We start from the raw sequence: 15,622 nt of genomic DNA, 5'->3' as shown, positions 1-15,622 counted from the left end.
CCTGAAGAAGGGTATTTGTGCCCAGAAGGTCACAAAGAACTTTTTTCCAACTATTTATTTAGTTTAATCAAAGATACCATATCTGCCAAAAGAACGTCATGAAGTTGAGGCTGATGAGAGTCAGCTCTACAACCAAACTGCTTCAAACAAAAAAAAAAAAAAAAAAAAAGAAAAGAAAAGGAAAAAAAGGCATTTTTTTTCTGAGCAAGGTTTAGTACATACTACTCTATTTTAGAAAACAGAGAAGTTAACTTAGAATTATTTGCTCTCTGTGTTTATATTTGAAAACGCTGTGGCCTAATGTTTTAGTTAGGTTGTGAATACTTTTGTAAACTACTCCTCCTTAGTATACCAGAATAGGCAAACACTCAAGAGGCAGGTTGTGGAGTCTGTAAACTGCAGCAGGCTCTATGGTCTGGTTCAAGAAACTCAGAAATGCTGTGAAATGTACAATACCACTGCTGATTATTTCTGATCCTAGGAAACCAGGAAGCTTTTAGATAAATGCCTCACAGTCTGTAAAGTATTTAAACCAAACACCTATACTTAAAGGTATTTAGCAAGTGGACATTGTGTGCTGAGCACTATTGCCCATTGAACTGTTGTACGTACCCACCATTAGAAAGATTCTATGATACATGAGTACTCTTGTTTTAGGGTAGCTTGCAGTGTTTGTGGGAGGGGTAACTAACTGAATAACTGCCAAACAGCTGCATCCTCCAGACTTTGTAAACTCCTATAATAGTTATCCATTATGCAGGTAACCATGATCTGCAAGACCTGAGTTTCTTGGTGACTTCTGTGAATCCCTGATCAAATCCCTGATCTGCCTATAGTTTTCCACCTTTTTCACATTAGTTATAATGGTTCAAGGAACTTAGACTTTTTATCAAGGCAGTAACTCTCACCAGACAGATTTATATTTAAAGGTATTTAATAAAACTGATCTTCCACCAATGCAGGTGTATTTAAGTTAAACCTATTTCATTTAAGATGAGTGGGTATGTCCAGACAACCAGGAAAGTGTGTTTCCCCCAGGGACAAGTAGCAGTGGCACAAGGTTGCTACTTGTTCCCAGAGAACACCTGTGCAACTGTACTGACCCCAGCAGCCTTACCTGGTATCCTGGAGGCCTCTGGCAGCTGTAGCTGTGGCACTCCTGCAGCAGAAATCCTGGCCAGTAGTTGGAGCCTGGCTCTGGTCAGCCAGGCTCCAGTTTTGGGTGGTGTGCTCTGCTGCTACATGCACAGCCCCACTTTTTTTTGACCTAGGAGATCCTGTGTTCAAAAAACCCACACCAAAAAAACCCCAACCTCCCTGTGCTGAACATGCATGCGTGATGTGGGTGCTGCAGATGGTTCTGTGGCACCACATACTGCATGTTTGTGCTTGTATGGATGTGCCAAGTGTATTTATGCAACCTTTTGAAATAACTTAGCTGAATCAGGTTAAAGTTGAACATTTGGTTGAAAAGGTACAAAGGTGCAGGTCTGCCTTTTGTAGAAACAAACCTACACATTTGACAGTTGACTAAATAGTACACAACAGCTCCTGGTTTTCAGTTTTCAGTTAAAAAGAAGGCTAGGCCGGTTCTTCTATTAATTGGTTTTGCTACTGTGTGACCTTGGATGCATGAATTTGGCCATCTTTTTTATTAAGATAGAGCTAGGTCTATAATTTTGGAAGTGCTTTGATACCCTTGAGTGAATAAGAAAAGGCACAGTGAAAATGCAGAGCCAGATAGATTAAAATTTGAAAACAGATAATGCTTTGTTGGGGGGGAGGGTTCCCCCATCTTTATTTGTTAATATAAATTTCCTTTTTATTCTTTGTGTGACTAGGAAAGAATCTGGAGACCGTGTAGAGAAGTAGTTTTCTGGAAATGTAAGATGTGGATGCTTATATTGGCAATTTTTCTAGTGATCCTCCTACTGATTACCTTCAGCTTAATTCTTTATTCAGGTATGTACATTACATGGGGGCTAAGAACAGAGATTCAAAAGACCCATAACAAAATTGATTCAATCTTCACAGTTTTTTCTAAGCTGTATAGATTAAACCGATAACAAACTGAACTGATGTCCAGTGTCTGGGGCTAGGTACAGACAGTCAAAAAGCCCAAGGTCAAATCAGTTCAGTCTTTACACATTAGTCTAAATGGCGCAGACTAAATTGAAATAGAAGTGAACAGACATTTACCTTTAATTCAGGAAATGCAGCCACATCCCTGTAGTAGCTCAGGCCAGAACCCTGGGGGGTGCTAGAGCATGGCTCTCTGGCTGTGTTCACTTCCTCTTCCTCATACCCCTGAGGTCTTTTGGATTTGCAGTGCAGCAGGATGACAGCAGAACTCTGCAGGATTGTTCATCACTTCCTCTTCCTGCTTCCGGGTGCCTCTGGGATTTGTAATCCACAGTTGCAGTCAACAATAAGTTTGAGCAGGGGAAAGGGTGTTTAAAACCCCTCCCTGGCCCCAGCCCCCAGCTGGGGTTTCCCGGGAGACAGTCCCCACCTCTGTAGACTGGGCTGCATCCTCAGCCAGGCTTGCTGCCCCCCACCCCCTTGTCATCCAGTCCTCACTGCACCAGCTAGGGAGCAGAGGGGTGGGGCAGACCTGCTCTCTGGAACAGATAGCATATCCCACCCAGGGCTGCAAAGCATGCTGGGGGACTGTGATTTAACTTGAACCAAGAAGGGGTCTGGGACAGAAGTCTCATAAACCATTTTGACCTAAATCAGTTAAGTCTAATACTACATTCAATCAGACATTTTGAAACTGGTTTATGTGCTGAGCTTCTGTTCTGTTACAGTTTAAACAAGTTTCTGATCACTTAAACTGGTTTAGGTGTATCTTGGGTGGCCAAGACACCCAGAAGCCTATACTGGCCCAGGCCAGGAGCCTGGGGGCAGTCATGTGCACCACCCCTCATGATCAGGTTGCCTAGTGTTCCTGAACCTAGCTCAGTGGCAGCCCAGGATGGATTGGCAACCAGGGTCTTTGGGGTGTTGGGGAAAGCCCCCACTGGAGGTCTTTTTACTTGCCCCCCAGATTAGAGGTGGGTGGGATCACCCCAACTCTGCCCCTTCCCTTCTGAGAAGTGAGTGGGGGGGCATGGGACCTGGCACCAGCCCTCCCAGCCAAGGTCTGCATGGCATGAGGGAGAAAGCACCCACTGGGGGGGGGGGGTTCAGGACCCTACCCTGCACCTCAAGCCAAGATAGGATCACCCCAGCCCTGCTCCTTTCCCAGTCATCTGACTGAAAGGGGAGGGGAGGAGGGCAGCATGTGCAAACGACCGCTTGGAGGCAGGTGGTTGGGGAAGGAGCAGGGCTGAGATGATCCCAGCCTGGCTGACACTGCAAGGGTGGGGCAGGGAGGGGAAAAAGTGGTTGCTTCCCCCCTCATGTTGGACAGACCTTGGCTGGGAAGGCTGGAGCAGATGGGGGCAGTGCATTTCCTCCCCCCACCCCCAATGTCCCTTAGAGGTGGATGACTGAAGAAGCGGAGGAGCTGCTATGATCTCAGCCTGGCTCAAGCTGTAGGGTAGGGGAGGTGAAAAGCCCCCCAGTGGGTGCTTCCTCCCCATGATGGGCAGACCTCACCTAGGGGAGTGTGCTCCCACCTCACCTTCCCCCCTACCTCTCTGAGCAGGTAGATGGCTGAGGAGGAGGCAGGGCTGAGCCAATCCCAGCCTGGCTCTAAGCTGCCGGGAGGGAGTGGGTGAAAAGCAACCTGGTGGGGAGAATGCCAGGTGGGAGCAGGGTGGGATGTGTTCTCCACCTCTAGGAGGTGGAGGCTGGGGAGAGGGCAGGGCTAAGCTGAATCCAGCCCAGGTGGCTGGCCTGGAAGGGAAGGAGCAAGAAGTTCCCAACACAGGGGCTTTTGCCTGGGGCCAGAAGGTCCTGTGAGTCTGTTTCTCTGGCCCCCAACCTGCCAAGCTAACAGACGCAAGTGGGAAGCAGGCTGGGGAGCAGAGGCTTTAATGCTTCAGCTCTGTGTGACAGGCTGGCTAGGCACTGTGAGTGTATCAGCCATGAGGCTACTGGGTTTGGGATCATGGAGGCAAGTTGGGAGTGAAGTAAAGGCAAATTTACTAATAGCTTAGCTTACAACAGTTACCAGAAGGGTTAATGTGACAAACAGATAGTACAGTAATAAAGAGATAATAGTGAATGATAGCAACAGATAAACAGAATGACAAGGAGTTCCCACATGGGGTTGGCAACTTATCAGCAGTCCCTCTATGCCAGGTGCGCGCCAAGTTGTTCCAGCAAAGTCAAGGATCCCCAATCAATGCTGTTTGAGGGGTCACCGGGAAGGTCCCTTGGTCAGGATCCGGTCCTCACTCACGCTGGGAGTCTTGGGCTCCAGTCTTGGTACAGCGATGGTCCTTCTCTTCCTGTCCTTCATGCTGGTCACCTGACATACGTGCTTCTTTATACCTTATCTTTTGCTAATCTGTTGGCTTTAGAGCCACTCACAATCTTGCCCTATAGCTGTTACCCTATGGGATCAAAAGGTGTTAGAAATTATCATGAAAGTTTACTGCCTGAACTTGGGTTTACCCAATAAGCAATTATACCACATTACTTTGAGGTTTGAAATTAGCATTGCTCTGCCCTTAGTTTCTTATTCCTGGATTCCTTGGAATGTGCTAATTATATTAGGTGGTCAGATCTTGTTATGGCTTGACCTTTAAAAAACCCATTAGATCAGCTAATCTTGTAGCTCCGCTTATTTTGGGGGTTCAGTGGTCCCATGATCAGTGCAAACAGATTTAACACTGGTTAAATTGTGACAGACAAATTCCACTTGCAGGTTGCAAACATACAAGCTTTGCCTTAGTTAATCTTAACTGCTTATACAATTACCAGATGCTTCCAAGAGAATATATTTTTTGATTTAACTCCTCTTGCTCTGGTTACCACAGCTCTGTGACAGCTGGGGACAGGGCCAGCCATGGAGTAGGCAGCACAGCCCACAGCTGGAAAGCATCCTGACATATTAGGAGACCATGAGTTAACTTGAGTTAGGTGGGGATCTGGGACAGAAGTTCCTTAAACTGGTTTAACCTAAATCAGTTAAGTCTGATACTGCATCCAGCCAGGTTTATCTTCAACCAGTTTTGGCCATTTTGAAAGCAGTTTATGTGTACTGAACTTCCATTCTGTTACAGATTTGAACCAGTTTCCAATCACTTAAACCAGTTTGCGTAACTTCTGTCCTTAGCCTAATAGTATACGTCTCTCAAATCAGATGAGATCTATGACATCATGCTGTGACCTGTCTTTAGTTTTGTGATGGAAAGACTGCAGTTTTGGGTATTGATTTACCAAAGGTGCTAGGTTGAACAGTGGATTATTGTTAGTTGTAAATAAGGACTTTACTATACATGAATGTGTACAGACTCTCAGGATGCCTGTACATGTGCTGGGAGGCTGCTCCAATGTTCTGTAATTACAGCACACTGGAGCAGACTAGATTAATTGAGTCAGCTGGAGCATGCTAATTAGCACACTCCAGCCAGCCTCTGTGTCTTGTGTATCAGCATCCCTGTGCTTCAAAATAGTGGTGGGGGTTTAAAGTATCCTCACTGCCATTTTGAAATCCAGGGACACTGACACATAAGGGACTCCAGGAACTTTAATTAAAGCTTCTCTAATTAAATTCCCCGTTCCCCCCACAACTCCTGGAGTATGTGTAAAAAGGCCATTGGGTAAGGTATACAGAGACCTCTGGCCTTGGGCAGCTGTGCATTTAAATTGTAGTGGGATCCTTCCATTGAAGCTGTGTTTGTTTTAGTGCCTTACCATCAGGATGGGCATTAAACAATGCGTGAAGTCAGTGGCAACATGCATCTGACTCAATCATGCTCTGTTTTTTTTCCTCTCTCTAAATCTAGTTTAAATAGACATACAGAAAAATAACAGGGAAAAGCAGCCTTGGAAAATGTATAGAAGGAATAGCACTTTTGATTACATCTAGACAAAGTCCATAAACCTTGAGCCAGGTCTAGATTATGAGTGGTAGAAAATATTTTTTTCTAAGCATGAAAAAATACATTGCCAATCTGGCTATAACAGCCAATGACCCACTTGGCAGTGTTCCATCCAGTGAACATACTTAACAGTTGGTAGATGTTGAGTGAAACAGCATCATTTTTCTATGAGGGCAGGTACACAACCTAGTTATTACCCTGTAATTTATCTCCATGTACTCTGTGGAAAGAAGATACCTGACCAACCCTCCAAGTTAGTAGCCTGCAGTAGTAGCAGTTACAGGGCCTGGCCACTAGGTGGCAGGGAAGTTCTTTTGTGTTGCAGGGAGATTCTGGGAGACATGGTCAAGTTACTACACCTTTTTCAAGAGCTAACTTTATCCTGGACGTGAGTGTCTTCTACAAAATAAGCCTGCCTGTGTTGTGTTAGTTCACAATCTGTGTAGAAACAAGTTGCTTGTCTCCAACCCATCTGTGACAACAGGAACTTTTATCTTGCTCCTTTTCTGTCTCATTTTAAAACATAGAGGTTTACATAGATGAAGATGAATATTGGGACCCTGACTTGGTGGCTAGTGGAAATCACCATAATTTTTCAGGAACATTAAAAGTACGGTGTTCTGCTGGAACTGCTTACTCAGAAGATCTTACAAAGAAGGTAAGTATTGACCATCTTTCTATCAGGGATAATTCTGACCATAATGCAGGAGTGTGGGTCCCTTTGAGTAATTATTGTGCCTGTACACTGCCTCTAGATCCCTCCTGTATCCAAGCAGTTTACTAAAGCAAAGCATTCTTGAGGTTCTTTTCTCTTTCTCATGTGATGCAAGGTCTCCATCTAGTGAACAATTTGCATATCTCTAAGCATTTGAGTAAAAGTAATGCAGGTAGTTTTGAACTAGGCTGTTTGGTTACTAGGGCTGTGCAAAACACCGCCATTCTACTTCATTTTAATGGAAGAGTGTTTTGTTTTGAGTTTTGTTTAGTTTCAAAAGCACTGTTCAGTTTCATTTCATTGAAAATATTTTGGTGTTTTGACGTTTCACCCATAGGCTACAATGGGGAATTATGAAAATGCCTAAAATTTTGTCATTTCATCCCTGATTTGGATTAATTTTGCAGGGATGGTAGCCCCTTCTGAGGGCATGAAGACTGTCAAGTTTCAAGGAGATAGGTGCAGAGGTTTCTGGGAAACTGCACCTCAAGTCTTTGAAAAGCAAAAGTCCTGTCACTTGCCAGCAGCAGCAGCTTCCTGTTATCCCGCTTGCAGATCTGGGGGCCTGTACCTCTGGAAGGGCTGCAGGGGCTCTGCCAGACTCCTCCCAGGGGTGTGGGCCCACCAGTCTGCCTGCTGGATGACAGAAGGCTGGTTCTGCCACCTGGGGCCAGCGGCAGCACCAATCTTCCCGGCGCTGGGTGTGGGCTGCGCCCAGCGCTGGTCCCAAGCAGCAGCCTCCTGTCATCTGACAGGCAGATCGGGGGCCCACCCACACCCCCGGGTGGGCTGTGGGGGCTGTGCCAGACTCCTCCTAGGGGCATGGGTCCCCAATCTGCCTGCTGGATGACAGGAGGCTAGTTCTGCTGCCTGGGGCCAGTGGCAGCACCAATCTTCCTGGCACTGGGTGTGGGCTGTGCCCAATGCTGGTCCCAGGCAGCAGCAGCTTCCTGTCATTCAGCAGGTGGATGGGGGCCTGCACCCCCAGGAGGAGTCCGGCACATCCCCACAGCCCTCCCAGGGATGCGGGTGAGCTCTCAGTCTGCCTGCCAGATGACAAGAGGCTGTTGCTGCCAGCTGGGACAGATGCTGGGCGCAGCCTGTGCCAAGTGCTGGGAAGATTGGTGCTGCAACCGGCATGTAGATCTGGGGGCCCATACCCCTGGGAGGGCTATGTGCCAGAATCCCCCTGGACTGTGCCAGAATCCTCCCGGGGGATGTGGCCCCCAGATCTGCACCAGATGACAGGAGACTGCTGCTGCCGACTGGGACTGGCGCTGAAGCCAAGCAAGCCTGACTTTGGAACTCAAAATGTTTCAAAACTTTCAAAATGTTTTGAGTGTCCTTGTTTCGTTTTGAAGTTGTTTTGAAGGCTTTTGTTTAATTTCAATTTCACTGTTTTGAGCTCAAAACGCATTGGAACAGCTTTGAAATGAAATGCCAGAGAAATTTTGCACAGCCCTAGTGATTACCTATATTAGTATAAATGAGCCTTCTGGTTAAAAATTCTTGTAAGAGCCTAATGACTGACATATCAGATTTACTGTTATAATCCTTCCTTGCCTATTGCTGCCCAAAAATTATGCTGAGTAAATGCAACAGATCTGTTCAAGTACTGTGGAAGGGAATTATTTCACTATTCATATGAATTAATGGAAAACTGTGTAATAACAGTATCTAACTCAGGGGTGGGAAAAATGCAGCCTGCCAGACCATTCTATCTGGCCTGCGGGGCCCCTAAAAATTTTACAAAATTAATATTTTATCTGCCCTGGGCTGCCTGTCATGCGGCCCTCAATGGCTTGCCAAAACTCAGTAAGAAGCCCTCTGCCCAAAATAATTGCCCGCCCCTGCTCTAACTGCTGATTGCTTTTATCAGTGGGTGGTGGCCTGAAGCTCATAGCCTTTTAACTCACCCTGAATTCTTCCTCTGACTAGGCTACCAACAATCACCCCACACACAATTTAACTCGGATGTTATTGGGGATAAGTTCCATTTCAGTGATCTCTTAAGATATGTATAACCCTAAACTTCTTGTCCTAAGGACCTTGTAGGCAGCAAACACTGGTCTCCCTGGGACTTGCACAGGCTCTGCATTTACAACAGAATTTTATTCAGTTTTATTTAGTGAAGCTATACATTACCTTTTAACTTGCTTGTTTAGATATCATAGTTCCAGGGAGCTTCAGAAGCTAGGACATTCTGACATTACTTTTATTTTCAAGGAAGTATTTTACCTACTTTCTTGTATAGATTCTGTGAGGACTCTATGGAGGCTCTTGAGATTCTCATTTTTTAACTGAGTTCCAGTGAATTTTTTTTTTTTCTAGATTAGTTGAACATCATTTTATAAATCCAACAATTTAAGTTGACACATTGAAAATGAAAACCAACTAGGAGCAGCTAAATGGATTTTGTAATTAGACTAATGAGATTTGGGTCAAACTTCTGTACTTACAATGTTTGCTCTTAAAGTACTTTGAAAACTGGATATGTCCTCTTTTATTTCATGGGGATTGAAAGATATTCAATAGGGAAAATAGCTAACCTTTTTCTCTTTTCAAGTTAACAGATGTCTACAATTCCTCTCCAGCCCTGGGGCGCTATTTTGTCTCTGCTCATGTAGTTTCCTTCAGGTAGGGAATTCCCATCATCAGAATTTTCTTTAAACTTTTATTTTTGTTTAGAACCGTAGAGAAGTATGACTGAAAGGAACCTGCATAGGTCATTTAGTCCAACCCCCTGCCTGAAATGGGATTATCCCCATCCAAACCATCCTTTACAAATCCAGTGTCTAACTTCTTAGCAATACTACACAGTCAACACTGACACAACACGTAACCTGCCTCAGGTAAAGCATGGGGAACATGGTGGCCAATGTTGCACTGCGGTACAGTTTGTTGATATACTCTCAAGAGATCCTAGGAAAAGGGCCATGTCCCCCACTACAGAGGAAGGCAAAACCCACCACAGTCCTTAACGGTCTGACCATAGGGTAAATTTCCTTCCTGACTATGGTGATCAGTCTGACCCTGAGCAAAGGCAAGACCCTCTAACCAGGAACCTTTGGGCTTAAGTCCCAGCAGGATATTTGGCACACCCCAGGCAAGATCCCCAGCCTTGACTGCAGGCAATATCCAATGCCTCTGAGGGAGGCTTAAAAAACTCCCTGACGCATGTAGCAGCCAAGGGGATTGGGTGGGGAAGGGGGTGGGGAGGAGAAATTATGAGGATTGAAGCTGACAGATGTACAAAACTGTGTAAACTTGTGAAATAACTATTGCTAGAAGAAATACCACCCCAGTCAGTGAAATTGCACTTTAATCACATTTTGCCTGATATATTGTAAGGGATAAGGTGTGTGTAGATAGAAAATAATTTTTAAATATTTTGATACCTCCTAAATATTATCCATATTGCTTTGGATTTTGACTGCTAGTTTAATTAAACTTGCAGAAGTAAGAAATAGGCTTAAAAGTCAGAAGAGCTTGATTTTAAATATCCATTATTTATATGGTTCCTCAAAGTGTGCCAGTATGTTTTATGAAGTGTTCTCTACATGAGAGGGGCAAGAAGAGCATAAAGATATGACAGGCCAGTGGTAGTCCACCTTTTCACTTGGCAGGCCAGATGTCTGCAGGCATGCTGATCCAGTCAGTGGCCTGATCCTGCAGGCATTCTGGGCTCCAGCCTGGCCACATGGAGGGGGGAAGGAGGATGTGGCCTGGCCACAGGGGGAGAAGGAGATCAGCAAATGCAAAGTGGTTCATTGCAACCAAGCTAGTGTCACTCTTCCTCCATGCTAAGTTTACTTTCATAGAAACTGTATATACAGGATATAAGACAGTGATTCCAGCTCAGTGAACTAATAGGTCTGCTCCAGAGGTTGACTCTTGTTCAGTGATTTGAACAATCCACTCCAGATTTTGCATTAGATGCATTGATGGGTTGTGTCAGATATCATTATCAGGAAAGCTGTTTGTGGGATCTTAATGAAAATAAATTGTGTGCTGCCAGCACCTCTCCTTTAATTGCTGTTTTCAGTTTATAACACAAGTATGTTGCAAACATCTGACTGTATCACTACTTGCCCACTTACCCTTTGTACCTTTGAAAGCATCTCTCTCATTATCTCCGCGCTGTGTGCACAACTTATTAGCCTCAACAATAGTTGCACTTGAGGACTGACAGGTGACATTAGCCCTTAGACTCTTTTGTGTATATGCCCATGGAGCTTTGTTTGTTTTTCAGTGATGAAAACGCCACTGCATCCTATCAGTTGCTATTCTCCTTACCGCCTGTGACTGAGGAGTTCATGAAGTACACAATGAGTAAAGAGTTTGTGATGAATGTCTTGCGTCAAAATATTCTTGATGAGGAAGATAGTTATGATAAGGGAGCATTTGACTGTACAAAGATAAGGCTTGATCCAGATTCTCTCACGCTAACTTGTAAGTGTCATATGTTACAAAGAACATATTTCCAGAAATAGCATGTGTACATCCTCTTCTCTCTTAAATTTGAAATATTAGTTATGGAAAGATGGTGAGATTTGTCAGTTAAGACATTTCCACTCATCAAAACACTAAGACTATTCTAAAATTTTCAGTCTCATAGTACCAAATGGAACTTATGTCCTCAAATGAGTTCTGAAATTAGTGTTGTGAGACAACACTCAGCTAAATTTCTATGCTACTTTGGTCACAGCTATAATATCAGGCAAATAATTTTAGGGTTTAGGAACTAGTTGGAAAAGCTTTTATTAAAAAAGATTTTTTGAATGCTTAAATGCTAGTGAAAAAGGGAGGAGTAGCAAGTAGATGATGATGATTGGGTTTTTTTTTCCATGATAGAGTGTGAGGGCAGAAAAAGCTCATTACAAAGAAATAATGAATGTGATTTGTCTTGCTTAATTATATTTCATTTGTTTGGAAGTGCCGGATATAGTTGGGGAAATGTATTATAAACAGGAGTTCTGTGCGTGTTGTCAGAATTCAAGTGCTGGATTTCCGTCCTGTTTCTCAGCTTGTTATATTGCAGCATGCGCCTCATCTGCTAAGAGTACATGCATTAACTAAAAATCTAGTGAGCTTCAAGTTTTGCTGTAGACCCTGAATGAAGCATCTTGCCCTGCCTAAGGGCTTTGCTATTTGGCAGTTTTGGGTCTTGGAGCTCTGAACACCCAGATTGTCCACACATTACAAACTGAAGCAAATTTTAAGCACTGGTTATGCATCTCAAAATGTTGACACTCCAAGGCAGGATGATCTCTGATCTATGCTACGCAGCTCAGGTCACACTAAGGTGTGGTCACTCTAGGCTACACCTTGGTGTAAACACCCCACCTGCCCCACTTCTCCTGCTGGCTCGGATTGGGCTCACTGCCCCTCACCTTCTCCAGCACCCCAGATCCCTGCACACTGGCCTTCTGCCCCCCACTTCCTTGAGGCTGCCTGTGCAGTCTGCTCTGGGGGAGCAGGCGGAGAAGGGTTAACCTGCCTGCTCTTCCTCTGTGGCTGTTTTCTGGCTGGGCCCAGCTCAGACCAGCCTGACACTTTGGTGGGACAGACAAGTTAACCCTTTCCTGCCAGCTCCCTTGGGACAGACCGCTTGTGGCCACAAGTAACCGGTGGAAATGGAGGAACCCCTGGGGGAGAGGCAGTGGGGAGCAGAGGGAACCCCAGGGACCCAGAGCAAGGGAGAGGGGGATTGCCTTTCAGTCCACCAGGCCCCTGCAGGCTTGCACATGTGACTCATCCAAAGGTGTAACAAGGCCTTTATAGCTGAGTATAAGCACTGTTAAAAAGTCCAGAGGTGTAAAAAAGGTTTCTTTTAATGAGGAAAATCCCAGACCAGACTCTAAAAACATGTCATTCAAGCTGTGGTCTAGTTCAAATTATAGACTCTTCTGCTTTCCTAGCTAGTTTCTAGTGACTCACTTTTAGGGCTTTCCATTCTTCTTGGTGCCTATCTATGGAATGGGATTTTCAAACAAACAAAAAGCAGTTAACTGGAAATCTACCTCCCTTTAACGGCTTTCAAAATAAGTTCAGGCAGTGACATTACCCTATGTGTAATATCACTAGGGAGAAGGGTATTGCTGCAGTACTGGAGACCAGGCACTCTTGAATTCTAATCTTGGAGTCCACTTCATTAGATGGTGGTAGTGAGAAAAAAATTATTTAAGAGGAATTGAGGTGGTTATTTAAAATTAATTCTAAATAACATTGGTTTTTGTTTCAGAGAATCCATGGAGCAGCCCCTAGCCTCCTGCAACCGCTTGAGGAGATGAGCTTGCCATATCTGTTAATGTCCTGATGGATATTTTGTTGTGCTGAAACATTTCTGAAAAAGTGGTGTTGTGCAAATACTAGACATGATGCCGGACTGTGCGTAGGAAATGTAGCATATTTATAGCAATCCTTATTCCTGGGATATGGCAGTTTCCTTTTTTATTACTGTCCTGATGTTCACCTCACACATCTCTCAATCCATTTGAAGCTCGTTGCAATAAATCTTGCACTGTGCCTGACACCTGACCACATTTTTGGACTTTAGAAGTCCCTTTGCCGGTCCCAGTTCCTTGTTCTTGCTTTCATAACCTCACTGCTTTCTAAATCTCAGCCCTTAACTGATTTAGTTCATAGTCACATTATCTTCTTGGCTCATCCCAGAAGATTGCTTTCTATGAAGCTTTTCCCATTGTGTCTAATTCCCAACCTCACCTTCATCTCTTCTCTCTTGTTGACTATCACCCCCTTCCTCCTCCCTCCTACTCCTCCTGTATTTTACCCGTAACTCTGAATAGATCTCAAAACCCATTTCTGGCAAGTTTGGAAACCACAAATTAAATTATTATTATTATTTTTTTTAACGGACTTTGTGTGTGTGTGTTAGCCTCTCAGGAACTCGGAATCCTCTTGTCTTCCTCATTTTTCCTTCTTGTGTTCACTTTGCAGGAGCCGTCTTCTCTTTTTCTCTTGCATTGAGAATTTAAGCTGAAGGTTGGGGTGGAGGGAAGACTTGAGTCCTTTGTTGTTCAGTCTTATGAAGCACCTTGGATGTTTCTGGGGTTCAGAAATTGTCCTGTGTTGTAATCTTGCAGATAATTTGCTCCAAAAGCATTCCCTGTATACCAAAGCATTAAGCACTAGGCCTTCATGAAGGCAAGACAGTGGGCCAAGTAAACCAGTAGAAGATCAAGAAACTTTTGTGTTTTGAAGTGTGTAATATAGGTATGTGTTACAAAATGAGTAACAATTTACTACAACACTACACATGAGCAAGGGATCACATTTGAAGAGAGACTTTCTTACGAGTATCATGACTTTGTGGACAGAACACAAATTTAATGTTGTATAAATGAAGTATAATTCGATCAGGAAAATGTCTGTGTATATTTTTGTAAAAGTTAAAATGTGGATTATTATTTTTTTATAAACACCTTATTTTAGAAACCTTTTTATGTTATGGTGAGAGATGAGCTTTTGGGAAATAATAATAACTTCTCAAGTTTAAGTTCTCAATTTATATTAAAGAATTATTTTGAAAGCCACCTTATATGCATTCAATTATTATTATGATACTACTTAACATTTTAAAGTTGTCCCCAGCTGGTGATTTTGAGGTGAAAAAATAACCATGAAGTTATTAGACAACTAGAACTATTGAACAGTTGTTAGAAAAAAAAACTGTAAGTGTCCCAGTTGAGGTCTGCTCATGTGAGTTTTAGGTAAATTTGGTAAATAATACAAGGTAAGTTAGCTGATTACATGGCTCTTAACATGTGTCACATGACTTGCTGACACTATATTGGTACATACAGTTTGGCTGTGGCTGACAAAAATCATACATCCCATTTCCTGATTTTGTGTTGACTCTTATGTAGTGCATTACATTTTTTGTATATATAAAAAACAATATTTCCTTCAATTTCATTTACTGGTGGAAGGAAAAATTTGCTTCTACCTTAATGGAAGGTAGCGGTTGCATTGTCTCCCAAAGCAGCATGCCATGAAGAATATCTGCAAGCAGTGGGAGTTGTGTAAAGTAGCCTTGCCTAGACTCTGCTGTTTTGTTCCCATGGCTCTCGTTGTTGATAGTGATTTTTTCGTGCCCTAAGCCCTTTCTAATTTGGGAGAATGTTCTACAGCACTGCTAGGAAGAAATTCAGTTCCTCATTTTTATCTGTTGCCTTCTCAGGGATTTAGTGAAAGGTGCTGGAGAGGGAGGGAAGATTCTGTCTAGCTCCTTGTGCCCCACCACCTTTACCATACTTGGGGAATGGAGTAGCTCCAAATTGCTGTTGTAAGCGGAGAGGGAAGTAGGGCAAGTATCAGGAGGTTTGTGAGGGCAAGGGCAGCAGGATAGAGTCACAGAGTTGGATTCAAAAGTTCTGGAGAAAAGGAGCTGCCAGACATTTGTGGGGAAAGCTGGTTGCCATCAGAGTGCTTCCTCCGCTACCATCCCATCTCTTCTGCTCTGCATTACAGTTCCCAAGTGTGATATCCAACAAGCAAATTGGAGTTTATTTACCTTCCCTTTTGAGGCAAATTTAGAACACAAGAACCAGCAGCATTTCCAGAAGCATGCTTTTTCATTTCACTGATCATCCATAAAATGAAAATGCATGTTCTACAATCAGTTAGCATGTGTTTAAAAATGCTGAGCTGTCATGTTGATGGGATGGCTTATGGAAGCCAAAATGTTACATGAGGAATTATTGTCCTCAAATGCCACCAAGCATAACTGCTCTGATTTTTATTTTTCCTGGGTTTTTTTTCCTTCTGAAGCTGCATAAGAAAATGCCTCTCATCTTGCAGATGGTATACCTCTATTCATATCAGCAATGACACCTATTTATTGGCCTGTACCTTGGGGAAAACCCCAAACTGGAATAACAGGGAG

The 15,622-nt window shown here is 43.7% G+C and overlaps 1 protein-coding gene across 4 annotated transcripts in view; it reads left to right on the top strand.

Annotated features, from left to right (window-relative positions):
• CUNH3orf52 (chromosome unknown C3orf52 homolog) overlaps positions 1-14,268 on the top strand; it is an 18,393-nt gene extending 4,125 nt beyond the window's left edge. For all 4 annotated transcript variants that reach the window (XM_019528586.1, XM_019528588.1, XM_019528587.1 and 1 more), the window contains 5 exons: positions 1,842-1,962; positions 6,527-6,657; positions 9,281-9,351; positions 10,967-11,166; positions 12,959-14,268. In XM_019528586.1, the coding sequence (XP_019384131.1) occupies positions 1,842-1,962; positions 6,527-6,657; positions 9,281-9,351; positions 10,967-11,166; positions 12,959-12,960 (525 nt within the window). In that variant the 3' untranslated portion in view covers positions 12,961-14,268. The remainder of the gene's footprint in view (positions 1-1,841; positions 1,963-6,526; positions 6,658-9,280; positions 9,352-10,966; positions 11,167-12,958) is intronic.
• Positions 14,269-15,622: the final 1,354 nt, after the last annotated feature.

Source organism: Crocodylus porosus, unplaced genomic scaffold, assembly GCF_001723895.1.
Source record: "Crocodylus porosus isolate Cpor-Errol unplaced genomic scaffold, CroPor_comp1, whole genome shotgun sequence".
Lineage (NCBI taxonomy): Eukaryota > Metazoa > Chordata > Crocodylia > Crocodylidae > Crocodylus > Crocodylus porosus.
This window is presented reverse-complemented; position numbering and strand designations above follow the sequence as displayed.